At 45.9% G+C, this 26,062-nt stretch overlaps 1 protein-coding gene across 1 annotated transcript in view; it reads right to left on the bottom strand.

Annotated features, from left to right (window-relative positions):
- The window catches only part of LOC133122412 (probable helicase with zinc finger domain), a 37,435-nt gene that overhangs the window by 5,064 nt on the left and 6,309 nt on the right, over window positions 1–26,062 (bottom strand). Inside the window, exons 13-29 of the mRNA XM_061232373.1 lie at window positions 25,562–25,692; window positions 24,952–25,125; window positions 24,051–24,149; window positions 20,935–21,113; window positions 20,538–20,656; window positions 20,151–20,296; window positions 16,136–16,274; window positions 15,430–15,613; window positions 14,315–14,570; window positions 14,021–14,225; window positions 10,363–10,417; window positions 9,394–9,572; window positions 8,838–9,021; window positions 7,764–7,831; window positions 7,013–7,238; window positions 6,036–6,216; window positions 3,012–3,114 (exon numbers count right to left, since the gene is read on the bottom strand). Coding sequence (XP_061088357.1) covers window positions 3,012–3,114; window positions 6,036–6,216; window positions 7,013–7,238; window positions 7,764–7,831; window positions 8,838–9,021; window positions 9,394–9,572; window positions 10,363–10,417; window positions 14,021–14,225; window positions 14,315–14,570; window positions 15,430–15,613; window positions 16,136–16,274; window positions 20,151–20,296; window positions 20,538–20,656; window positions 20,935–21,113; window positions 24,051–24,149; window positions 24,952–25,125; window positions 25,562–25,692 — 2,628 coding nt within the window. The remainder of the gene's footprint in view (window positions 1–3,011; window positions 3,115–6,035; window positions 6,217–7,012; window positions 7,239–7,763; window positions 7,832–8,837; window positions 9,022–9,393; window positions 9,573–10,362; window positions 10,418–14,020; window positions 14,226–14,314; window positions 14,571–15,429; window positions 15,614–16,135; window positions 16,275–20,150; window positions 20,297–20,537; window positions 20,657–20,934; window positions 21,114–24,050; window positions 24,150–24,951; window positions 25,126–25,561; window positions 25,693–26,062) is intronic.

The raw sequence follows: 26,062 nt of genomic DNA, 5'->3' as shown, positions 1-26,062 counted from the left end.
GCTACTTCAGGTTTTGGTTTACTTTGCCATTATTATTTTAGTTTGTTATTTTACCTGGATCCTGTGAGGGTGAAGATGATGAGCAGTGCTTAGTGTTCACCAGACATAGTGCTAGGAGTTTAATTTTGGACCAGAGATTCATCTTCCTCTCTCAGTGTCCTTTAAATGCTGTTTGGCAAATTCCAAATTCAAGAGTCGATTCTGTCTTGAGGCCACTGTGCTCCTGGGAACAGTCAAAACTTTAGAAATGGTTTTACACCTTTCCCTGATGTATGCCTTGCCACAATTATTTCGCATTATATAGGTCTACAGAGAGTTCCTTGGACTTTATGGCTTGGTTTTTGTCCTGACATTTAGTGTGAATTGTGGAACCTTATATACACAGGTGTGTGCCTTTCTACACAGTCCAATCAATTCAATTTGCCACAGGTGGACTCCAATCAAGTTCTAGACACATAAAGGATAATTAAAGTAAACAGGATGCACCTGACCACAATTTGGAGTGCCACGGGCAAAGGGTCTGAATACTTACAGTATGTAAATGAGAGATTTCTATTTTTGAGGTTTAATAAATATTCTTCACTTTTTCATAATGGGTTAATGAGTGTAGATTGATGGGCAAAAATGGCAACACAAAAAGTAAAGGGGTCTGAATACTTTCACCATATGTTATGTTCAAAGGTATGGGAAAACTGTATTATTTTATTTCAATACATTTACTCTCGTATTTTAATGTTTTTTTAGTAATTTCTTTTTTTCTTAAAACCATACAGTAGACATCAAAATGATTGACACCAATAACAATTATGGCATTAAAAAGATCAAACAAAGTGAAATTGGCAATACAATTAATTAATTCTGTTAATCTCAGTCCAAAATAACTATATTGTATCATTCCATCACTTCCTAAGTGTAAAAATTAGGTAACAAGCAAGCAAAATCTCTGTCATCCATCAGCATGGGGAAAAACCAGATGATAGACAGATGGTAATTGACCGTCAGAAGTCTGGTAATGGGTTAAGAAAAATAAATAAGCTGTCAACATATGGAATGATTGCAAACTTGCCAGGAAGAGGACACAAGTGCATGTTTGGTGAGGAAGATGCCATAAAGAACCCAAGGATCACAGTTTTCCAGCGGCACCATTTAAGATCAATGGCATAATTAATTCACCAGGAAATTTTGGCTGAAAATATGGTCGTCTTTGCTAGGAAGCTAATACTTGGTCATAAGCAGATTTTCCTGCTGGACCCGTTCTGCATGCAGGAATGGTCAAAAATCCCTCCAAATGTGTTCTCTAACCTTATCACAAATTATAGGAAAGGATTCATGGCTGTCATCTTTTTTTCCAGGGGTGTTTACACCAAGTATTAAACCAGGGATTCCAATAATTGTGAACCCTGTTTGAAAAATGTGAAAATGTGATCCCAAAAATGCAAAAGGTTTTGCCATCAAGCTGACACTTTTGAGCATCGGCTACTGGTGTACTGCACCTGCAGATTTTTGTAAAGTCGCAGACGCCCAATAGAAGTGTTGCACAGCCACAGGTTGACTGGAATTAATACAAAAGGTTGCCATGGCAAAGATACTCCTTTACTAGCCTACGTGTTTTTATGAATGAAGACATTTTGTTTACATAGCTAGCTAGGAAAATGGAGGGGTATGAGGAGAAGCCGGTTGCTATAGTAACAAAGCGGACTCTCTCGGAACTATAAATGTAAAGTTGTCACTTTGTCGCTGAAGCATAAATTGGCCTTTACTGTAACCAGTAAAAGGAACACCAGCCAGCGAGACAGAAACAGTGAGTGGATCGGAGAAGGAAGGAGGAAGAATGCGAGAGCGGAACAGGGAAGAGCTGAGGGAGGGAGAAGCGCACAGAACATGTCGATTGAGCGAGGGAACGAGGAGAAAGTCGGAGAGGGGAGGGCAGAGCCAAGTGACGCTGTCCTCAGAGGCTCCAAGTAGAAAGGGGCTTAACAGCTGTCTAAATCTTCTACTCAGCTCAGCTAATGAAGTCGGGCACTCTGTCTTCTGAATCTCCAGCTGGGCATGGGAACCAACATCCCTAATTCACAGCAGTAACTTAAAATGCTTAGTTAACACCAATTAATTTAAACTGTGAAGGCTGATCTACGAGGCTAAACATTTAATCACGGTAAATTATTCTTCTTCTTAATGGTCCCTTTAAAAGATAAAAATGATGGAGCTGCCTTCCCCCTCTGTAATATACGGCCTGCTCCCAGCCCGGGGAGCACCGGCATCGGGCCACCAGACGGATTGGCTGGAGACGGCAATTAAACGTGAACGGCGGAGTGGCTCTGTCCCTGCGGCGGCCGGGAGAACCGGACACGGCTCCCTATATACATCACTTTTACGGCCGCGCCACTCTCCGACTCCGCACCTGCGCAAGGTTACAACAATAAAGCCTTTTAACATGCAGCAGGGCCAAGTGCGTCCCAAAGCCTGCGTGTCTGAAGGTAGTCAAAAAAGTATCATTCTCAGGAGCCACAGCCCTGTAGGGGATGTACAGAGACACCCGGAGTGTTTGCGCCACAGTACTGAAGCGCATTTCCAGAACTCAACACAACATGGTGGTCCTGGCTACCTCCAGCACTTAGAAGCAGACTCTCCAGACCAGGGGCATCAAACTCCGGTCCTGGAGGGCCGCAGTGTCGATAGGAATTTGTGGTTTCTTTTCAATCAGCAACCAATTAAGGTCTTGAGAGCAAGAACACATAATTAAATTAATCACTTGTGCTGAAACACACCAAAAACCGGCAGACTCGGCGACTATCCAGAAAAGCATTTTGACACCCCTGTTCCAGACAGAGACAAATCAGAGCTGAACGCACAGGTAGGTAAGTAGGGTAACACCTGCGCTCGGTGCGTCGCGTGGCCCCAGGTACCCTCACGGAAGTCCCCTGTGGTCAGCGCTGTCCTGTGTTGGGTACAGCTAGCGGGAGCACAGCACCGCCCCCCCTCCCCCTGCCTCTGAGGAGGCCCCACCTTACCGCGCATTCAGCATGGCCGGGCTGGGGGCTGCAGGAGAGCTCAGTCCCACTCCGGGAGCTCTGGTCCAGGGGGGAATGCTGGAAAGCCGGAGCTGAAGACAAGCTGCAGTGGGGACAGAGGAGGTTGGAAGGGGTGGAGAGGTAAAGGATATGAGTTTGAGATGAGAGAAGAGCACTGCAGAGCTGAGGCAAGGCTTTGGGCTTTTCTTCAACAAAACTGAGGGATAGAAGCAGAAATTCCCTGTACTGAATGAGATTCTGGATTGTAGTAGAACATCACTGTGCATTAAGAAACTCAATCCCCCTCTCAAACAGTTCACCTTGCACCATTTCCTCAATGTGCCATGCTGTTAAGCTTTTACTACTACTAATCATATTTTATATACTGTACCACAACCCAAAAAGTCAATAATTGTTTGGAAGACACCTTTATTCTGGACCATTTGACAGAATATCGAGTCGAATACACTCATTCAAGAGAAGCCTTTTCCCCATAAACATTTATTGGAAATTGATAGTGTTTTTGTTAGTTTGCTTTAGGGTCTTTTAAAACCCTCTGGTTTCTACTGTATGTGCGCTTGTTGTGTATTAGAGCACTGGTTTCAAACTGGTTTGTAAATCCAAAACAACACATGAACAAGCAAAGGAACAAAGAACAGTCATGCCCCCGCCATTACAGCCCCTCCCTCGTGAACGCAGGCAATCTGTGCGCCGTGGCAGATGAAGGTGGCACCTGAGTCTAGTGCCACACTGTCGGGCTAATGGAGCTCAGCTGCTCCTCATTAGACCGCAATGAGAGAGCACAGGCCACAGTGCCCCAGCCAGGCTGCCTGCCTGCCAGTCATCCCTCATCACACACAGACACGGCTCCCCGCGCAATTAGCATCGCCACTTACTGGGCCTCGCCACACACGCAAACAGCCAGGGTTTCACTCCATATACACCGCACGTAAATGCATCCTCATAATAACGTGTGTTTTAGAGTAAATGTACTGTGACCCTGCTGAATAACATCAACATTTTGGTTTTAGAGAATTGCCTATATGTGGGGAAAAAATGGGATTCAAAATGATGTTGTTAATTTAATGGAATTAATATTTCGGTTGCAACATTTTTTTGGAAGTGGTTGAAGCTGTGGAAGCTTCCTGGGGGTAAGGTTTAAGAGTAACAACTGTCAGGAGATGAGAGAAGACCCTCTGGGGTTGAACCGGGGACAGCAGGAGACAGTCCTCAGGTGTTCACCAGGGGCCTGAACTCGGCCCCATCTGCCAGCTCCCATTGCCCAGATTCATTTCTACAGGGCACTCCTCTCTCAAAGCCAGCAGCCCATGTGGCTGTGTACTCCCCTCTTCTGCTTCATCGCAGGGCGATCTGACTGCCAGATGACTAGCGTGCTCTATGTAGACCGAGATACTGGACTTGCTTAGGCTCTCTTCTTCCTCCTCATGGTGTTTGGTGTGTCTTGCAGTCATACATCCAAAATATTCTGTTACCACTACACAAATACCTTCAGAGGATGACAGGGAAAACACCCCCTGCAGCTTCTGCATGAGATCAATAATCCTGGCACTATCCTCAGAATTCAGACCTCAATCCTTCCTCTAAGAGTCTAACATTTGTGCAGTTTGCATTCGTTTTTATTTCATAAAAAGGCATCAAGGCCTGTATAAATTTCACCATATTATGAAAGGGCTTTCATACAGATTTAAGTAGATTAATGTATAATTTTGCATGGCATAATCTAATTTACTAGGACAGGCCTATCTTCCTAATTAGATGTACTAAAAACTATAGGAACGTGACACTTATACATCCAAGGTGCCAATAAAGAGGTGATTACCATGAACATTACATGCCAGTAATAACATTTGCCAAACAGTAAAAGGCACATTTTATTCAATACCATTGTATCTATATAAAGTTTAAGCTGTAATGATCAAAGACTTAAGCATTACATAGTGCAGCCATTTGTGTACTTTATTAGTTAGTGATATCTTTGTTTTATACAATGCTTTTAAGCTTTACTGACAATGCCATTTTTATGCTAAGTTGGTGAGGATAACCATTATACCTTCCATTGAATTAAAGATTTAAAAAATGGGTCTGTGCAGGAAAAAAGGGTGGGAGGGGTAAAATACACAATGCAGATGATTTGCTTCCTCTCTGATCAAGCACAAGTGCATCCTCTTGCCGAAAGAGCGCTTCTCCAAACATATAATGACAGCGTTTGTTGTAATTACCGTGCATGAATGGCGAGTTTGTGTGTGGCGCACAGCAGGGAAAGTTTGGGGTTTGTCTCTGTAAACATCTGCGCGTCATTTTCAACGAGATTCATTTGCCTTTTTATTTCACAGCTATTCTGAATACAGTTTGAGTGAAATGAGAGAAGAAAAAAAAAAATCACAGCTGGTAATCCGGCCCTTTAACGCAAGCTTATTATGTAACGCACACCTGCACTACTTAAGTCAGCGGGGATTTGAGATGCCCCCAAGACGGCAATGCCACATGGGCGGCCTTTGCAAAGGGGATTTGCGGTACCAGAGGGGATTCTGGGAGAGCATCCTTCACTATCTCAAGCCTCTCTTGGATCACGTGAAGGAGCTGACAAAAACTGCAGTGATGGCTGAGGGGCGTAACATCGCTGCACAGCACAGCGTTTCAAACAGAATTCCCCACGGTTATCGTTTTATTTACATCACAGAGTCCCTGTACTGCGCCCCTGATTTAAAAACAAAAGTGTTGTGGTACACAGGGCACACCACAATACACGCTCGTGTCGCCATAACTTCCTTTGAACTCCACCGACTCATTAATATTGTTCAGCATTTGTAAGTCGGCTTTGATTTTTATTTATTTTATCTCCAGAGGTAACTTGGGTTAGGGGCGCATAAACAGAGATATTCCCATTTACGCCCAATGAAGATAATGTAGGCTCTCCGAAGACAAAATCAACAGTTATGTTTATGCTATGCGTTCAGCGCGATGTTGGGACACAAAGCCCCCCCCCCGGGGTGCGGGCCCTACCTTCCCACGGAGCCCCAGCTGTCCTCCGTCCCATACCCGAGGGAGCTGCTCGCTCTGGTTGTGGGTGACAGAAGGGGGGTGTCCCCTGGCGGAAACGGCGATGTCGGTGTGTTGTGCAGGAGAGGGGCGAGTGGCAGGCTGTTTGGCTCAGCCCACGGGGAGTCTCCACATTTCACGCTCCCTTCAACGAGAGGGAACAGGTCTGAGCCCAGCCGGCCAAATACAAACGTAGAATTGCTGCGCTTTGTAACTTTTGTAAAGACAAAATGACAAGAGGTGCTTTGTTGTGTAATGACAAGCAACTGTAATAGAGGCAGATCTGGGCCAAATATGTAATTGTTTTGGATTAAAATACTTCTTCTTTTCTTAAGCTTGCCCCTACAAAAAATAACTGCAATTCAACAGCAGTTGTAATGATTGTAATTATGGCAGTATTACAGCTGAATTATTGTGGTATTACAGCAGTTCTATAGTTGCCAAAATGGTGGTATTGCTATTTGGTCTGTTTATTTGATTATTCTACAAGGGTTCGGGTTTTAATCTACTGTATGTTATCACTCTTGCACTTGGAACCGTACTTTCCTCTAGGGTTTTCAGCGCACTTGTTGCCCCTGGTTATGCACTTTATTGTACGTCGCTCAGGATAGGAGCATCTGCCAAATGACTAATGTAATTATGCGATATTTTGGACACACATTTTTTCATTTCAGTATTACTGAAGATTATTTTTATTGCAATTTGTCTGCATTGTACAGTTACACTACAGTGTAACTTCAAGTAGCTGCAGTAATTATTGTTCTCATGCATCGGAATCTATGAAATGCTCTCAAAAAGTGCAAACCCTAACTTCTTGTCCTCTTGGTTGACTCAATTACGCCAGGCAAGATCAACCAAGCACAATCCAGAACAATTACGTACTTGACCCGGGTCCGATAGAGGTCAACTCCAAAAGCAGAATTCCCAATTACGTTCAGTACCATAGCTTCCATTCTGCATTGAGGGGTAGCAGGGGCCCCTCTTGAAAAGGCCGGAGGAGTTGCCCAGCTCAGGGGACATCCTGTAGGATGAGGGGGAGCCATCACGGCCGAACAGGGGGGGAGAGGGGCTGGAGTAAGGCCGGGAACGGGGAAGCGTTGGGGTGGAGCACTGCTCCAGGTGAGGCCCTGGGGACCGGCTGCGGCAGAGGTCAAACGCTCCTGCAGCCTGACAGGTGAACACGAGAGCACAGGGTCACTGCACAGACAGACCATACACATCACAAACAAACACATTTTAATGACATACATGTACAGAACAATTAGCATGTCAGCGTGAAACTGGACTGCAGAATCACAGTAGAAGCACTTGGAGTCATATTATCTGCACAGTAGCTTGTAATGTCAAGTTGAAGACAAAAAAAATCTGGGTTACACACCATATACTGTAGCTGATGCTCTGCATCAGAAGGTCAGGCTAATATGCCAGTCATTTTGTGGCAAAGGTTAAACAGTGCTAATGTTGTGTTAGAACCCTGCTATCCAGCAATGTACAATGGGCGGACTGTGTCCTAAGTTTTTGGTCACTCATAGGATATGATTGACTGCCATCTTCAAAGAGCTGGATGTGCGCTGTATTCTGATTTTAGGAGACCAAGCCCTGCCCATTGAAGAGAAAGCGACTCAGCCACCCGACACAGCGCCGAGCGGATACAAAGCAGGCCCATGTGGGAGTATGGGTGCAGAATCCTACCTGTTCCCCTCCCTCAGCCTCTGCCCACAGACGCAGGGCCCCCAAACCAGCACTCATGTCACCTCTACCTGAAGAGCACAATCAGACACACAGCCTTAGACAAACACAGCTCATCTACCTGAAGAGCACAATCACACACACAGCCTTAGACAAACACAGCTCATCTACCTGAAGAGCACAATCACACACACAGCCTTAGACAAACACAGCTCATCTACCTGAAGAGCACAATCACAAACACGGCCTTAGACAAACACAGCTCATCTACCTGAAGAGCACAATGACACACACAGCCTTAGACAAACACAGCTACTCAAGTGACTTACACAGCCTTTTAATGAAACTGAAAGAGGAAGTAGGACGTGTGAGCTGGTCACAGAGGATGTCTGTAATCTGAATAATGGCCCTGATGACCTGACATTTCAGCGAGGTCCACAGAAAATGGCACTGCTCATTACGGGCAATGGGAGTGACTGGCATATACAGTAGGAGTATGACAACACTGAGGATTAATGGCACCCTCCCTAGCCATCGAGTTAAATATCAGCTCATAAGCATCTTGCGTGACCATTGTGCTGGAACAGAAGATCTATTAAAAGTGTGTGGGCCTAAATACAAATTCCGACCCCATATTCATACTCAAACCTCAAATTAAAGAAAGAGAGACAATCACGAAGAAGGATACAATCTCTACCTGCGAAAGGAATTACTAAATTATTTTATAAATGAAAGATGGAGACTTCTTGAACGCATCATTTCTTTTCTTTTTAAAGGTGTTCCGAGTGCTACCAGACTTGTTAGTGAAGTGTCTACATAACATACCATTACATTTAGCTGATGCTTTAATCCAAAGCGATTTACAGTAGATTAGACTAAACTGGGGCCAATTCCCCCCGGAGCAATGTGGGATTAAGGGCCTTACTCAAGGGCTCAACAGCTGTAAAGATTTTATTGTGGCTACACTGGGGCTTGAACCACCAACCTTCCAGGTCCCACCTTAGCCACTAGGCCAAATGCTACCCCAAGGGCGTCTAGAGAGCAGGCGTCCACCCCCATCCCCCAGGTCCTCCTCACCAGTCCTCCCAGGATCCAGGCTGCAGTCGGGGGGGCTCCTGTAGGCCTGCAGGGGCGAGCGGAGGGAGAGGCCAGTGGATGGCGGGCTGGTGGGCGTCTGCAGCAGGTTCAGGTTGTAGGCCACAGCCGCCTGGCACGCCACCACTCGCGGGTCCACAGGAACGCGGCTGGCATAACCGGAGAACTGCGGACAGGCAGACTTACCATCTACTTGGTTGAACATCAAACACTTTTTGTTATGAGTTCATAACCTGAAACTAGACAGAATATTCTCATTCTCATCAGACTACATGTTCTCTGGTCTCCCCCTGCTTTAATGGCAAAGATATGATGCTCCAAAATCGACAAACTCCAATTTCCACCCACAAGTGACTTCTTGGATACCACCCGCTCTGTTTAAAGAGCCAATATCTCTAGCACGACAAATCCAATGGGGCTAATATTTTGGATTTTCTTCACTGAATATATAAAGAACATTTACACAAAGTTTGAGTGAAAATGGAGTGGTCAGCTCCAGTCTCTAGTCTCTAGTGTCCCGGGGGGTGGGGATACTCACAGGCAGGGGGACGGGCATGAGCAGACGCCGACGGTACGGATCACACACCAGGCCGGTTCTGCCCAGGGGGTTGAGGCGTGTCAGGGGCCCGGGGCTCCTCCCGTATACACAGGGGCGCCCCGAAGACAGGGCCAGGAGGTAGGGAGGGGCCCCCTGAGGCACACAGGGCCCCACGTGCCCTGAGAACCACAAACGCAGACTTGAGCCACACACGGCCGTGCCCCAGTTACACACTTCCAGAACTACTCTGCCATTACTGCTACAGCGCTGGCTATACTTCATGACACAAATGGAGGTTCTTTATATAGCATGAAATAGGGGAGGGATGTGTGTTTTAGTGCCATGGTTTGCTTTGCATTTTTGTCTGAGCCATGAACGTAGAATCATTTTCCCCCCGTTCATAAAATCCTGTGATCTACTGCCAGAGATTCCAGTGCTCTTCAATAGTGCGAGGGAGAGCGAGCCAGGCCCATTCAGACAGCCTCATAAAGAGCCATTTAAAAAAGAAAAAATAACAGTAATTGTTTATATTTCCAACTCGATTTTATTATGAAGGCTCAATAAGACATTGTTTTAAAAGATACTTCATTGATTCTTTCACACAAAAAATAATACAGATAAAACACTGTAAACCACGGTAGAAGGCGACAAAATGAAACATTGTGTTGTTTCCCATTTAAATTTTTAAAACCCACAATAAGGATTTAAATTTTAATCATATTGCATGCATCTTTCAGCACTGTGCCGAAATGAATACCCCAATCAAAGGCCCTGGAGGAAGCTGGTTAGCTTACATTATCTCCATTCACAGTGGCACCTCAGAGAGAGCTGGTCAAAACCAGAGAAACTCACAGCAGGAAAGCTCTAATGCACTGCATCCTCTGCCACACAGTACGTGGATGACTACATGATTACTGACGTAACATACAGAAAACTATTACAATATTGCGTTGTTAGATTCTGCCTCACCATAACGTTCCCTCTGCAATGGCTGTTTAAAGTGCTGAGAAGACGACCGTTTCACCTGGGAAGAAATACGAAAGCGTGGGTGATCAAAACAATACAAACATTCCTCCCCATGTCAAACAAGGAGTTTATAACAGCTTTTTGTGACATATTCAGGGTAATCTGTGCGTCATGTGACAGAGAGCATACAGACAGGGACAGGCAGACACACAAACAAATGCACACTTGTATACACACACAAGAACACATGCGCAAGTCAACAGCACTCACTCAATTCCAATTAAAATGTGGTAAAATCAAAGGATTGAACGTAATAAAACTGCCACATAACAGTAACCACTCAAACATCCTGTGACAAGCCAGAGAGTGGCCAAATACAATAAGCAGGCTGACAGAGAGTCAAGGCGGGCTTCTCTACACTAGCACGTCGAAGGCAGTCATAAAGGCAGCCATGTTAGAACATTTAGCATACAGTATGTATGATTTACAGCAGTAATTGCTCCTTTGCTCTAACTCAGTGAAACTCGATTTATTTTCCTAAACCAGACACAGGAGAGCCTGGAGCATTTACTTTTATTTAATTAAACATTACAGTCCATAATTCAGTTTACCTTGAAATTTTACATTTAAGCAAGCATTACTTCTTATCGTATCATATTTAACATTTTAATTTCATTGGAGCAACTGCCAGATACAAGTGCGGTTTCATCTGCATAAAATGAGTATTCAATATCATAGGATTGAAAATGGACTTGTACAGAACTATCCACACAGCCACGGGATAGCAAATAAATAAGCAGCTGTATTTATTTATTCTTAATTCACTTCTTTATTTGTCCTATTGCTGCTCAATATTCTAACTGATTGGGAATTGAATTGAGCTGCTTCAATGTCAGGCCGTTCTCAGTGTCCAATCCTCTGATCTGGTCCATGAAAGCCAAGCACGCAATGCAATGGCCCCACAACCAATCAGCATCACTGAAGTCCACATGCACATCAAGCCTCCAGTGCCTCAAACGCAGACGTCACAAAAACTGATGCGGACATTAGAGACACCCAGAGCAATGGTTTCCATTTTGTACTACAGCATTGTTGTCCTCTTCCTCGACTTTCTTGACTGTTTCTAGCCGTAATGTCATGGCTTGGGGGATGTTTCCAAGGGTTATATTCAGTGTTTGGGAATGTTTCCACCAAGGGGGTGGATGGCTAGGACTACTGATGTCACCAGGCACAGAAATGCCACGGCGTTAGGTGCAACCCTTCACATTTGCCATCTCCAATCCCACCTGAATTTGGGATGTCAAATTCACAAACCATGTATAAGCCGGCTTTTATACGATCCTGCTGCCTCCTCTAAAACACACACCAGTCTTACAACTACTTCTTAAACATTACATGCACAGAACAAGGCTGGAAGAGACCGATTCATGCATGTGAAACCCACGGACGACCAGAGCAGGAGTCGTTTGAGCAGCCAGCAAACTATCCCGACTGTCTTCCATATCCCTGAACAACGCAAAGCCAGTTGAGTGCTGTTTGCCCGCGGATTGCCGCAGTGTGCACTTCTACAGAGTTACCCAGCAGCCCTTTAACGCAGGCAGATTACAGCCACAACCGCAGTCCTTTTCGCGAGCAAGTCCACGCATTCAGAGACCCTGTGCTCATAGCACAGCTACAGAGTGCAACAGAAACAGAGTTTCCCGCCCACGGCCGTGCGGCCATATGGAACGGCAGAGTCTAGTGACACCACCACCACTGCAAACAGAAAACGATGTGGAGTGCTCTGCAAATTATTTGCTCTGGGAACGATTAGCCATCATGCAACAAGAAATGTGTCAAGCCAACAGCAGTACGTTTCCAAGCAAAGGAGAGGGTGTCCAATTCTAGCGAGAGGGAACAAATCCTCGGGGGCAATCCAGCTAAAGAACACTTGATCCTTAAGTGGGGTAAAGTGCAGAGCAATCTTGAGAAGAGCTTTTGAAGGGAACGCCTTGCCCTGCCGTGGTGTGAAAAGGCCTCTGAGCCCTTACTGCAACAAAGAGAGACACAAAGAGAGGCATATACAGCATCTCTGAGGCAGGAGAATGGGGAATAGGTTAAGTCACCATCAGAGACCATTCACACCCTCGGCCTGTTTTTCCAGTCCTTCCTCTTCCTCGTCTGAGCTAAACTCAGGGAACAGGGGCAAGAGGGAACGGGGGCAAGAGGGAACGATGCCGTTCACCGATAATCCTGGATGTGAAGAACGGAGGGCTGAGCTTGAAAGGCACTGGTAACTCAGGGAGTCCAAATGGAATGATATTATTTATACTCGTAGACTTCCTCTGTGAGTGTAAGCCAGTATGGGAGATCGGTAATGAGTTCATTTGCAACTTCAGGCTAAGAAAACCCCCAACCCGCCTCTGCTCCTTTCAGTGCCCACTCCACCCTCTGGCCTCGCCAGTCCACATGACCCCAGGCAAACCCCGCCATCCCTCACAGCTCATTTGAAGTGGTCACACCCGATACTGTGTCCGCGGGAGCCCCGGCACCCAGGCCTCGGACTGACGTCATTCCTCTGGAATACAAACAGATGGATGCTGCCTTTCCTCGTGGGTCAGAAAACAAACATATGCTTCCCAGAGACTGAGCACCTGAGCCATCCAGCAAGAATCAGCCGGCTGCAGGGCCCTACCCTGCTCCTCTGGTAAGATGAGCAAACGAGGAGCTTCAGCTGCATGCTGGGCCATACTATGCTCCTCTGGGAGCTTCAGCTACATGCTGGGCCCCACCCTGCTCCTCTGGGAGCTTCAGCTGCATGCTGGGCCCGACCCTCCTCCTCTGGTAAGATGGGAAAACAGGGAGATTCAGCTGCATGATGAGCCCTACCCTGCTCCTCTGGTGAGATTGGTATACCGAGCGCCAGCTGCATACTGGGCCCCACCCTGCTCCTCTGGTAAGATGGGAACTTCAGCTGGCTGCAGCAGGCAGGGAGCACCCCCCCACCCCCCTCCTCACAATCTATAGGCCTGTTTTTCTGAGCGCCAGCCTGTGAAGCAGAGGATGGGCACTGCACTCAGGCACTGTGAGGGACAGAAGCAGTCAGTCTGTATGTGCACAGGATTCCTCTGAGCCCGGCGGACTCGGGCAACAGCAAACACAGAGCGAGCCGGGAATACAAAGCCGCAGAAACATCTCCTCGCAGCTTCTCTCCGATGAGCCAGTCACGCAAACATCCAACATATCAGATCACGAGCGAGCAGCAGAAAAAAACGATTTCCCTTTCATCCTTATTATCTTTCTTCAAGCGCAATAGACTGCTAAGCCTGTGAAAGATAGGGCAAATCCCAATGCTGAGGAGGCTGTACTAATGGTGGCATGAGGAGGAGGAGAGTAACGAGGGAGTGGCACCTCTCTCTCACCGAAACCTCCCTCCCCTGCCTGCCACCAAAAACCGAAGGACCAACCGACTTGCTGCATTTTACCAACCGTAACAGCACTCCATTCTAATGCTACTTTCATATTAGCATTCCCATCCCACGGATAAGCTGAAGAAAGCCATGCAAGTTTCATTTCTGAAGATTAGCGAAGCCCTGCTGCAACATGCTACGTTAGCTGAACACCGCTCATTCTCATGCTCTTGCTTGGGGACTGCAGAGGTCCGGGAGAGGAGGCCACGCACCGTGATGCGGGGCAGCGATGCGGGCAGCCTGGGGGATGGGGCCGGGCTGCAGGGCCCGCGTGGGACAAACTCGGGGGCCAGGGGGTTGAGAACGGCACCGCCCCTGGACTCCAGCATGTCCACCTGCTCCAGCAGGGCGGGCAGGGTGGTGCCGTGCAAACTCCCCTCAGAATCACACACGGAGAGGAAGCGCTCCCAGATCCTTCTGGAACACGGACACAGAGGGAATTTGGAGCGGTGGAACATCCCAAGCATGGCTGCCTGGTGTGTGCACAAAATCTCGCCGAGACCTACCTGCACTTGCCCATGGTGCAGAGAGCCACGGGGTCTCCCACCACGGCCAGAAGGGACTGAGCGCAGAGCAGAACGGAGCGCAGGGTCCGGGGTGAAGACAGGAAGCCCAGCTCCCGGTCCTCCACAGACTCCTCCTCTTCCTGGGCGGGCTCCCTGCGTCGCGGTCCGGAGGCACCTGCGACCCCGCCCACAGCCTCCTGCTTAAGGGAGTGTCGCGTACGCACGGTGCTGAGGAACAGCACGCGAAAGTAGCGCCCTGGATTTAGGGGAGGAAAGCATGAGATAAGTAGCATAATTTTCGTTAAAAGGGCTGATAAAACTATTTTTCTGTCTGCCACGTGCATTATTAATAGCTATGCATGTCAGAAGATGCAGCTCATACTGTGCTCTTTGTAGACTCCTGATGTGGACTAAACATGAAGCAAATAAAGCCGTGAAAGAAATTAATGGCAGTAAACATCCAAAAGCTAAAAAAGCACCCAGACACAACAGTAACCTGTGGTTCAGATACAGATGGTTTGATGCTTGATGCCACAGGAGGCATAGGAATGAGGTAAAAGAATAAAAGCATGGATATTAATAGTACAGAGGAGTGAGAGAGACAGGCACAGTTGCAGAGTACATTTGAACAATTGACGAGAGAGCGTGAGAACATGTATATGTGTGTGGAACAAAGATGAGGTAATCACAACCTCAAGAGAAGGAAAAGGAAGCAAACACACAGAGAGAAGTCATCGACTAAGCCAACGTTTAATTGGCCCTGTAGTAACACAGGCTCTGGTTTCATTAGAACCAGGCGTCTCATTGGCCTCTTTCCCCATTGATGCCATCTTGTCACCGTTTTTCTCCATTAGCTATCCAATCTGGGTTCTATACTGTACGTGTTATAAAATGTGCAAGAAAGATGCAGAGAAAGGAGTCGTCAACTAAGTCGTATGTTCAATTGGTGTAGTGATGCGATTATTTCCCCATTTTTACCATCCGACGTGGGCTCTCTTTAAGAGAAAGGGAAATTCTGCAACCAACAAGACAGTGTAGGCCTAAAAACAGGGATTATTGAGCCGGAGTGATGTGATGGCGGGAGGTGAGGGAGTGCACTGAGGGCGCAGGCTGACCGGGCAGGGTGACGAGCGTCTGCACTGTCACGCAGCTGAGGTTGCGCCGCTGCAGCTCTGAGCGCAGACACAGGGCCTGGCTGGCGTAGGGGGTCAGCACCCCCACGCTGCCCTCCTCCAGCTTTCCCCAGGACACCGGCCACTTCTTACACAGGCTTTCCACCTGCTCCACCACCTCTAGAACCTGCGCACACGTCACAACACAACACAACACACGACCGGGATTCACAGGGACCGCACACACTGCTTTAGCATCAGACCGGGGTCAAATACCTGATAAATTTAACTTTTCTACACTTTCTATACTCTCAAATAGTTCAAACTCCACCTTCTTGCCCTCTTGGTTGGCTCAATTGAACCAGGCAGAAATTGAATGCAGAAAAGTATTTTTTTTTATTTTTATAAAATAAATAAACTGTACGTATTTGAACCAGGTCAGATTAGCATGCAGAGACATGCCATGAAAAAAACCCACTGCTTTTCATTTAACTCAGATTGACTTCCAAAGGTAAATGTTGACTTAATACTCTTCTGTTAATTCTCTAAGATGAGTTGATTAACATCAATTAATGTAGCATAATGTCTAGGTAATAACTTCCCTATGGAAAACGCTCTGCACTTCATAGCTAAACCAGCCTGTTAAGGAGCATATGGGTAAGAGCATGGTTACATTAAAACACCTTGTGACATCAGTGGTCCCTCTCACCTCTGCGTAGTTGAGGTACCCGCAGCTGCTCTTGTCCGTCCCCCACGCCACGAAGAAAGAGAGAGGGAAGAAGTCTTTGTGGATGGGCTGTTTGCTGCCTGCCCTCAGCTCCCCCTCATAGAACAGCTCTGAGACCAGCCTATACACAGCACACAAAGAAATGCGCAGACATTACCGATTCTCCACAACCACCGCCACCAAAGTCACCACAGGTTAATACAAATCTCCACTTCGAGGACCCCAGCTTTTCCACAGAATTGACTTCTGTAATCACAGAATCATTCCTGGAAACACAAAAACGACCGTTGGAAATTGAATGAGGTGGAAAGGCAAGTGAAACGGATATTTAAAAAACAGAATAAAATGGTTTTGCATAGAAATTAGCATGCTAACATTGTGAGGTTGTTCAGAATCATTACCCCGTTCAGAAACCTACATGTGGACTCCCACAGAATGCCTAATCGTCCACGGCACTGCCCAAAGAAGGCTTCGGCCAGCAGGTGTTACCCACACTGCATTGGGTATCATCAACACCTCCTCAAGTCCATCATCTGCAGTGTGCCTGGGCCAACTATGCCAGCCATGCAGTCCTCCAGTGCAATAGCGCAGTAGACCCCAGAATGAAACAGGAAGAGGATTTCGGCTGCATATGTTCTAGGATGCACATACTGCTATGATGCCAGACTGCACTCATTGAAATTAAAAGAGGAATAAGCATACAGTTTTATTGTAACATTCCCAGTTTTTTCAGGGAAAAGAATCGTTAAAATCCGACACTGAAATAACATGTAAACATAATATCAGCAGTGTTAAAGATTCATGAAATGGTAAACATATGAAATGCACATTTTTATTTTCCTATGTTATGACTTTCATTATCATGCAAACCATGAAGGAAAGAGGACGATACCAGTGTCATTATACATTTTTGTGATCAATGGCAGTCACTGAGGAAAGTTAATTATAGATACAAAATTCTCACATCATTAAAGTAATTTACTGGCCAATATTATACTTCAGTGAGTGAAAAGTAAGCTTTGTTATTCCAGTTGTTAGCCATGGCCTTGTAATGGCCTCTGGTGTCCTAATTTTGCCTGTCACCATGGTTCCATGCTCGTCATCACCTCTATTCTTTGCCTCAAACATTTTAGGAAATTAGTTTTAAGCAGAAATCCTGTCACAGGCAATTACTTTTCCTCAATTCCTTAACATCTTCTGAAAGGTGGCTACTTTCTGGAAATTTTAAGCCTTAAGTAAAGGTGCTTCTTTTTGCTTAATTCAATTCTTTCCAACATTGCTCCAATCAACAGAATCAGATTCTGTCAATGCTCCGCAAAGCTGAACAAATTTACAGATTCTCCTCAATGTGATGAGTGTAAATGTGAATGTATTTATCAGCTTTGATGGCAAAGCACTTCAAGTCATTTTAAAAGCAATCTGCTGCTGTTTGCAGATCCTTTCCTGGGTTTCGCCAGACATTTTTCCAGCGCTAAACTGAGGACATTTTAACAGCACTAAAATGTGTTTAAAAGCACTAAAATGTGTGCGCAAGAAATGCATTTGCACAGAATTGGAAAGAACCGTCAATATAAAGGTTACTGCAGAGGTGAAAGGTGTCAATATTCCCCTGCAGAACTTCAAAGTTGAAATTTGAATAATTTGAATACATTTTTATCTTTCTTTGCTGTGCTTTGTGGCAGAAACATGTTCAATGACTGCCACACTGACACTTCGTCAGCAAGACAGTGGATCTTCTACACTATAGCACAAACGCTGAAACTGAACGTTATTCTGGGAGAAACATCTACTCTTATATGTAGCTTTGATTTTCCAAAATTTGTCAGCTCAAACATGCGCTGTCAGCTTTGTCATAATGAAAAAATATCAGTTTTATCTAGAAGGTTAGCCGTCAACATAGCTTGCACCATATAACTGTAAAGACGATCTGTGGTCTTTTCTTCTTCAAGAGTGGCAATGCTGTGTACATATCCCTCCACAGGCCCTTTTGTGCTTCTATTCAATGTATGGGCCCAGTTTAAGGGGCACAATAGCATATAGTGACATCACAGTCGTTGCTGACAACCCTGAAATCGACACTCGCACTGAAATTGTGATTTTCATCCGGATCAATCTAGCATTTACCCAGGACAGGAGGCTGGTGGAAAGTGGGTCAATATTTCAAGGCATGGTTGGTAAAAATACACTGTCAGCTGTGTATTTTTACTTTTTCAATGGCTATAAAAAGGCTAAATATTGCACTTGAAGGACGTTAAAATTTCGACAGACAGGCCTGCACGCACCAAGCTGAGCATGCGCTGGGGGTGTGGTAGCGATCCGCGGTCTTCTGGGCTTTGGTGCTTGACATTCAATTTTTTTTGGCACTTTTTCATTGCCATATTGACACTGTTCGCCAATTTCATAAATCTGGGAGGGTTCCAAATAAGACCGAAGACACTTAATAAATGTGCATAATCCTGTACATTATGACACTATTCAGGCATGAAATAGAGATAATAGTTTTGAAATGGAAATACTACAGCACCATGGAATTCATGTTTGAAATATAAACTCTAGCAGAGTCACAACCTATGTGTCACAGAAGGAAACAGCCAGCTGGTCATGGGCTAACATTACAATGGCCACTCCTGTACGATATGGTCACTTACCCATTGTGTTAAAGACTTAATTGTGTTAGTTGGACCATTGTACGGGTCAGAATTCCAATTTTGCTTCAAGCTTTGGTTTGAGGCAAGAGAACAAGGTTTTTAGCTACAATGAAAATGTTTGAATTGACCTTTACTTTAATGTTAACAAAGACACTAGGACCAAAAGACATGAAACACTTTGAAAGGTCTTGACAGCTTCTGAACCATCAGAGAAGGGTGATGGAATGGGGACATTTATTCTGCAGAACTGCCTAATCATAGCTTTCCAACCTTTATACAAAAATGAGACTTCTAACAATACAATGAACCAAATAACATAACATAAACATCTGTAAAATCAGTATGCGACCATATTGCACAGGAGTGGCCATTGCAATCTCCGCACCAAAAACGAATATAATTTTTCTTGTCGTTCAACTCAAGAAAGTAGTTCACAGACAAAACCAGGAACACTGAAGCAGTAATCTGGATAGAATTCAGAGATAATTCCTGATGTCCATCCTAATGAGTTATGTGTGCAAAATACCATTTAGCTAATAGGCATTTACACTTAATTGTTATATTACAAATTATATACAGCATTACTTATCTTAAAAGCGAGCTTGCTACACAGCAAAACATATTGTATCATATAGTACATGATGTAACATAGCCATAATAGTAATACAGTTGCAAAGACACAGTTTTCTGGCAAGGCCATGGGGCCTTTCATTTCAAATAAAATATTATAGAGTGGTCGTCACTCGCGTCAGATTGTGAGCCAAGTGAACAGCCCATCCATTGATCTGTCCTATAAATGAGTTTCCCCAGGCACTGAGTAAATCATTTTTATTCATCTCAGCTCTTAAGGGTAATGCCGATTGGCCAGTAAATAGTCACCTCAGACATACTTGCTACTTTTTAAGTGTTGTCCAGCCCCTTTGCACTGCGATCCAAATGTTTTATTCAGACACCACATTGAGCATTGCCTCTGCATGGTCATGGCCCTGATCCCTGATGATCATAACTGTCACTGCATTTCAATTGAACCCACATCAAAGTTTACCTATGTCTTTGTTCCACTGTACATAGCCTGGAAAAGCTTTAGATCAGTGCAGGCAGAATATACAGTAAGTTACATTTGACAATGTACTGTTCAATTGGGTGGAGGCTATGGTTTACGGTATTGGGCTGTTATAATGCGTGATGGTGTATTGTGCTGTTTGACTGATGCGATATAAATGATTAAACTGTTAAACGTTATGCCCATTCTCAGGAAAATGTATGTTATTTTAGGTGTTGAAACTAGGAATTGCTAGTGGTTTAAAAACATACTGGTCACCTCAGGGCTAATGTGGTTAAACACCCACCTGACGATGTGTTGCTGTGAGCGGTATTGTTCGATGAGTTTCACCCAGCAGCTACTGTCCTGAGGATACAGCCCACAGAGCCGCTCCAGCAGGGGGCGCTGCAGACCTCGCTCACGGGCAAATTCACTGTACACCAACGGCGGGAGCTTAGGATAACAGAGAGAGGCTGTGAGAATCCCCTGTGCCGCAACCACATGCTGCACAACTCACCGGCAGGCCGAACCACGGCAGGCTGCCCTCTAGTGGGCAGAAAGGGAACACGCCAATAACGGCTATCAAATGTCAAGGTTAAATCAAAGTACAGAGCTGAACCGCCGTAAGAACCCACCGAGCGTAACGCTTGTTTTTGACTGAGTTCGGTTGACCTGACGAGGCAGAGGCTCTCACCTGGCCAGGGTCTCCCGCCAGGACTACGCGGGTGGAGCGGCCTGCCAATGAAAGCGCCATGGCAGTCTCACACTCGGGCGCCGAAGAAGCCTCGTCCACCAGAACGTGAGTGAAACAGCCTGGCGGAAGCAACACGGGCCGAGCCCTTTATCACTCAACATATGACCACAACCATCCCTGTCTACCTCACAGGAAACAGTGAATAATAAGGGTATTTTAAAACCGTTATCAAATCCAAAGTTGAACATAATGTTAGCTCGCCATCTGGTGGTGAGTGTGGGAATAGCAGATTTCATAACAGGAGAGAACAGGCGAGATTGTAGCACAGTGCTGTTTAACTGGAGTATGTAAGAGTGGCAGTAGTTTCTCATAGGGGGGAGCCCTGGCCTTGCAGTACCTGTGTCCAGCCTGAGCTGGAGGAGGTGCTTGGCCTGGCGCACGGTGCAGACCACCACCCTGCTCCTCTCCACCTCCTCCCTCCCTGGCTGCTGCGTCTCCACTGGGCCAGGAGTGACTCCACTGCAGCGCTGTGCTGATCCTGCTGCCCATTTCACCAGCCTGCTGGGCCCCTGCAGCCTGCAGACAGGGGGAAAACACACCACCATGCATTATAACAGCACAACCTCCACACAGTCAAACAGCACAGTGCCACACAGCACAACCTCCACACAGTCAAACAGCACAACCTCCACACAGTCAAACAGCACAACCTCCACACTGTCAAACACCACAATGTCACACAGCACAACCTCCACACAGTCAAACAGCACAACCTCTACACAGTCAAACAGCACAACCTCCACACTGTCAAACACCACAATGTCACACGGCAGAACCTCCACACAGTCAAACAGCAGTGTCACATGGCACAACCTCCACACAATCAAACAGCACAGTGTCACACAGCACAACCTCCACACAGTCAAACAGCACAATCTCCACACTGTCAAACAGCACAACCTCCACACAATCAAACAGCACAACCTCCACACTGTCAAACAGCACAGTGTCACACAGCACAACCTCCACACAATCAAACAGCACAGTGTCACACAGCACAACCTCCACACAGTCAAACACCACAATGTCACACAGCACAACCTCCACAGTCAAACAGCACAACCTCTACAGTCAAACAGCACAACCTCCACACAGTCAAACAGCACAACCTCTACACAGTCAAACAGCACAATGTCACACAGCACAACATCTACACAGTCAAACACCACAATGTCACACAGCACAACCTCCACACAGTCAAACAGCACAGTGTCACACAGCACAACCTCCACACAGTCAAACAGCACAACCTCTACAGTCAAACAGCACAACCTCCACACAGTCAAACAGCACAACCTCCACAGAGTCAAACAGCACAGTGTCACACAGTCAAACAGCACAATGTCACACAGCACAACCTCCACACAATAAAACAGCACAACCTCCACACAGTCAAACAGCACAACCTCCACACAGTCAAACAGCACAGTGTCACAGTCAAACAGCACAATGTCACACAGTCAAACAGCACAATGTCACACAGCACAACCTCTATACAGTCAAACAGCACAACCTCCACACAGTCAAACAGCAGTGTCACACAGCACAACCTCCACACAGTCAAACAGCACAATGTCACACAGTCAAACGGCACAATGTCACACAGCACAACCTCTACACAATCAAACAGCACAGTGTCACACAGTCAAACATTAGTTACACAGCACAACCTCCACACAATCAAACAGCACAACCTCCACACAGTCAAACAGCACAATGTCACACAGCACAACCTCCACACAATCAAACAGCACAACCTCCACACAGTCAAACAGCACAATGTCACACAGCACAACCTCCACACAATCAAACAGCACAACCTCCACACAGTCAAACAGCACAGGGTCACACAGTCAAACAGCACAATGTCACACAGCACAACCTCCACACAGTCAAACAGCACAGTGTCACACAGCACAACCTCCACACAGTCAAATGGCACAATGTCACACAGCACAACCTCTACACAGTCAAACAGTACAACCTCCACACAGTCAAACAGCACAGTGTCACACAGCACAACCTCCACACAATCAAATGGCACAATGTCACACAGCACAACGTCTACACAGTCAAACAGCACAACCTCCACACAGTCAAACAGTAAAATGTCACACAGCACAACCTCCACCCAATCAAACAGCACAACCTCCACACAGTCAAACAGCACAGTGTCACACAGTCAAACAGCACAATGTCACACAGTCAAACAGCACAATGTCAAACAGCAGTGTCACACAGCACAACCTCCACACAGTCAAACAGCACAACCTCTACAGTCAAACAGCACAACCTCCACACAGTCAAACAGCACAACCTCTACAGTCAAACAGCACAACCTCCACAGAGTCAAACAGCACAGTGTCACACAGTCAAACAGCACAATGTCACACAGCACAACCTCCACACAGTCAAACAACACAACCTCCACACAGTCAAACAGCACAACCTCCACACAATCAAACAGCACAACCTCCACACAGTCAAACAGCACAGTGTCACAGTCAAACAGCACAATGTCACACAGCACAACCTCCACACAGTCAAACAGCACAGTGTCAAACAGTCAAACAGCACAATGTCACACAGCACAACCTCTATACAGTCAAACAGCACAACCTCCACACAGTCAAACAGCACAATGTCACACAGTCAAACGGCACAATGTCACACAGCACAACCTCTACACAGTCAAACACCACAACCTCTACAGTCAAACAGCACAGTGTCACACAGTCAAACATTAGTTACACAGCACAACCTCCACACAATCAAACAGCACAACGTCACACAGCACAACCTCCACACAATCAAACAGCACAACCTCCACACAGTCAAACAGCACAGGGTCACACAGTCAAACAGCACAATGTCACACAGCACAACCTCCACACAGTCAAACAGCACAGTGTCACACAGCACAACCTCCACACAGTCAAATGGCACAATGTCACACAGCACAACCTCTACACAGTCAAACAGTACAACCTCCACACAGTCAAACAGCACAGTGTCACACAGTCAAACAGCACAGGGTCACACAGCACAACCTCCACACAATCAAATGGCACAATGTCACACAGCACAACGTCTACACAGTCAAACAGCACAACCTCCACACAGTCAAACAGTAAATTGTCACACAGCACAACCTCCACCCAATCAAACAGCACAACCTCTACACAGTCAAACAGCACAGTGTCACACAGTCAAACAGCACAATGTCACACGGCACAACCTCCACACAGTCAAACAGCACAGTGTCACACAGCACAAATTCCGCACAGTCAAACAGCACAACCTCCACACAATCAAACAGCACAACCTCCACACTGTCAAACACTACTCAGCACTATAGTGTAGCCAGCACAGTAACATCTAGAGCCAGTGTGATTTTTTTTTTTTGCGATTTCCCTTTAGACACAGTGTCTGTGACAGTTCTGTGGCGGTTACCTGAGAAGCCAGCCCTGAGGGAGAGCGTGCCCCATCAAAGCCTGGAGGTCATTCATCAGCGTGTCAGCCGCTGCTTCCGAGTGCGAGCACAACAACACCCTGCAAGCACAGGAAGTGGGGTAAAAAGCATGATTACAATACGCCACGCTAATCAAGGCTCTTACGGTATGAACTGAAATTGAAACAAAGTAGAGCTGAGCTGATGTTTAATGCAAGGTTTTGCACCTGATGTACAAGGCCAACCAATCAATTGGTGTGGGAGGAGCCAATCAAATATTTAATACATTAAATGGTACTCATTGTTTGCCTGGAAATTCAGAACAATAATTTACTTAAACAAATGAAAAAAATATCTTGGCTTTCTTGATCTGCTCGTCTTAATACGAAATTTAGAGTAAAAATATGGTTTTTAAGCTTTTAAATGCAAGATGTCAAAGTGGAAGTAACACCAGAGTTGTACATTGTTTGGAGGCTAGCCAGCTTGTCACCGTTCACCAGTCACAACCACAGCGGCTACATGTTAATGTATTTGCTTTCATGGTCTGCATGACTTAATGTCAAGAGTAATGTTCAGAGTAAAAATATATATTTTATACATAAGTTTATACATAAGATGACAAGTTAAATTACGGAATTTTGTTAGTGTTGGTAGTCTCCCAGCCTCATGTAACTCTCGCTACTTCGAAGCCATTTTTCCTCAAAAACATGTTTTGATGGCACTCAAAATGAACTCCCTTGATATTTGCAGTTGAGAGATAACGTTTCTAAAACTCAAAATACATTTTGGGATCAATATGAGTGAGCAGGTCACATATGTTCACCTTACACATAGCTTAAGCCATATGAACACATAGGAATACAGTTGGTCCTATGTGCAGGTTGCATCATGAACACAGTGTACCTGTTGCTGTCCTCTCTCAGCAGAGCCCCTGAGGCCTGGAGCAGAGTGAAGCTTTTCCCCGTGCCAGGGGGGCCGCACAACAGGACAGGGGGCAGCTGCAGGGAGAGGGGGGCAGTAATGACCCCCAGGGCCTCCTTCTGCTGCTCGTTCAACCTGGCATCCATCCCCTCAACACTGCAGCCATGTACAGACACACAGACACAGGATCTCACACACTGCAGCCATGTACAGACACACAGGCACAGGATCTCACACACTACAGCCATGTACAGACACACAGGCACAGGATCTCATACACTGCAGCCATGAACAGACACACAGAGATCTGACAGTGCAGTCATGTACAGACACAGTGACCTCATACACTGCAGTCATGTACAGACAGAGACAGTGATCCCACACAATGCCGCCATGTATAGACACAGTGATCAGACGCACACTGCAGCCATTTACAGGCACAGGCACAAATATACACACACACACACACACAGACAGACAGACTGAGACACACATATATACACACACACCACACAGACAGACACACACACAGCCTCTCATTGACTGGTCCCATTGAGACCGCATCCCAGTCAATGACCCCCAGTGCAGGTACCTGAAGAGAGAGGGGGGCGCTCCAGCAGAGGGGGCTTCTGGGAAGAGCAGGGTGCAGCAGTCCTGCAGGGAGTCCAAGGCAAAGTGCATCTCACAGAGAGGCAGCCTGTTCAGCTGGAACTGCAGCTCCACCTAGTGGGGGACATGAGCAACAGCGACCTCAGGCTGTTTGCCTTCATGTCAGTACAAATCACACAAAGAGAATAAAAATTCAGAGAGCATAACCAAATCAAGAATGACTAATCCAATATTGAATTAAGTTATTAACTTGAAAAAATACAAATTCAAATTCAAAATGCTGAGAAACAATAAATACACAGAAAAGAAAGGATAAAGAGACTATAACATTACTGCGACAAAGGGATTTAGCAGGGCTGTCTTTCTCCCAGTCGTAATATATTTTTTTTACACTATCATGACCTTGGAATTATAAGGCTCTATCTGCATTCTGAGTACATTTGAGATATTGAGCTTCAAAGCTTTCACATCCTAACACAGTAAA

This window comes from Conger conger, chromosome 2, assembly GCF_963514075.1.
Source record: "Conger conger chromosome 2, fConCon1.1, whole genome shotgun sequence".
In the NCBI taxonomy this organism is placed as follows: Eukaryota; Metazoa; Chordata; class Actinopteri; order Anguilliformes; family Congridae; genus Conger; species Conger conger.
This window is presented reverse-complemented; position numbering and strand designations above follow the sequence as displayed.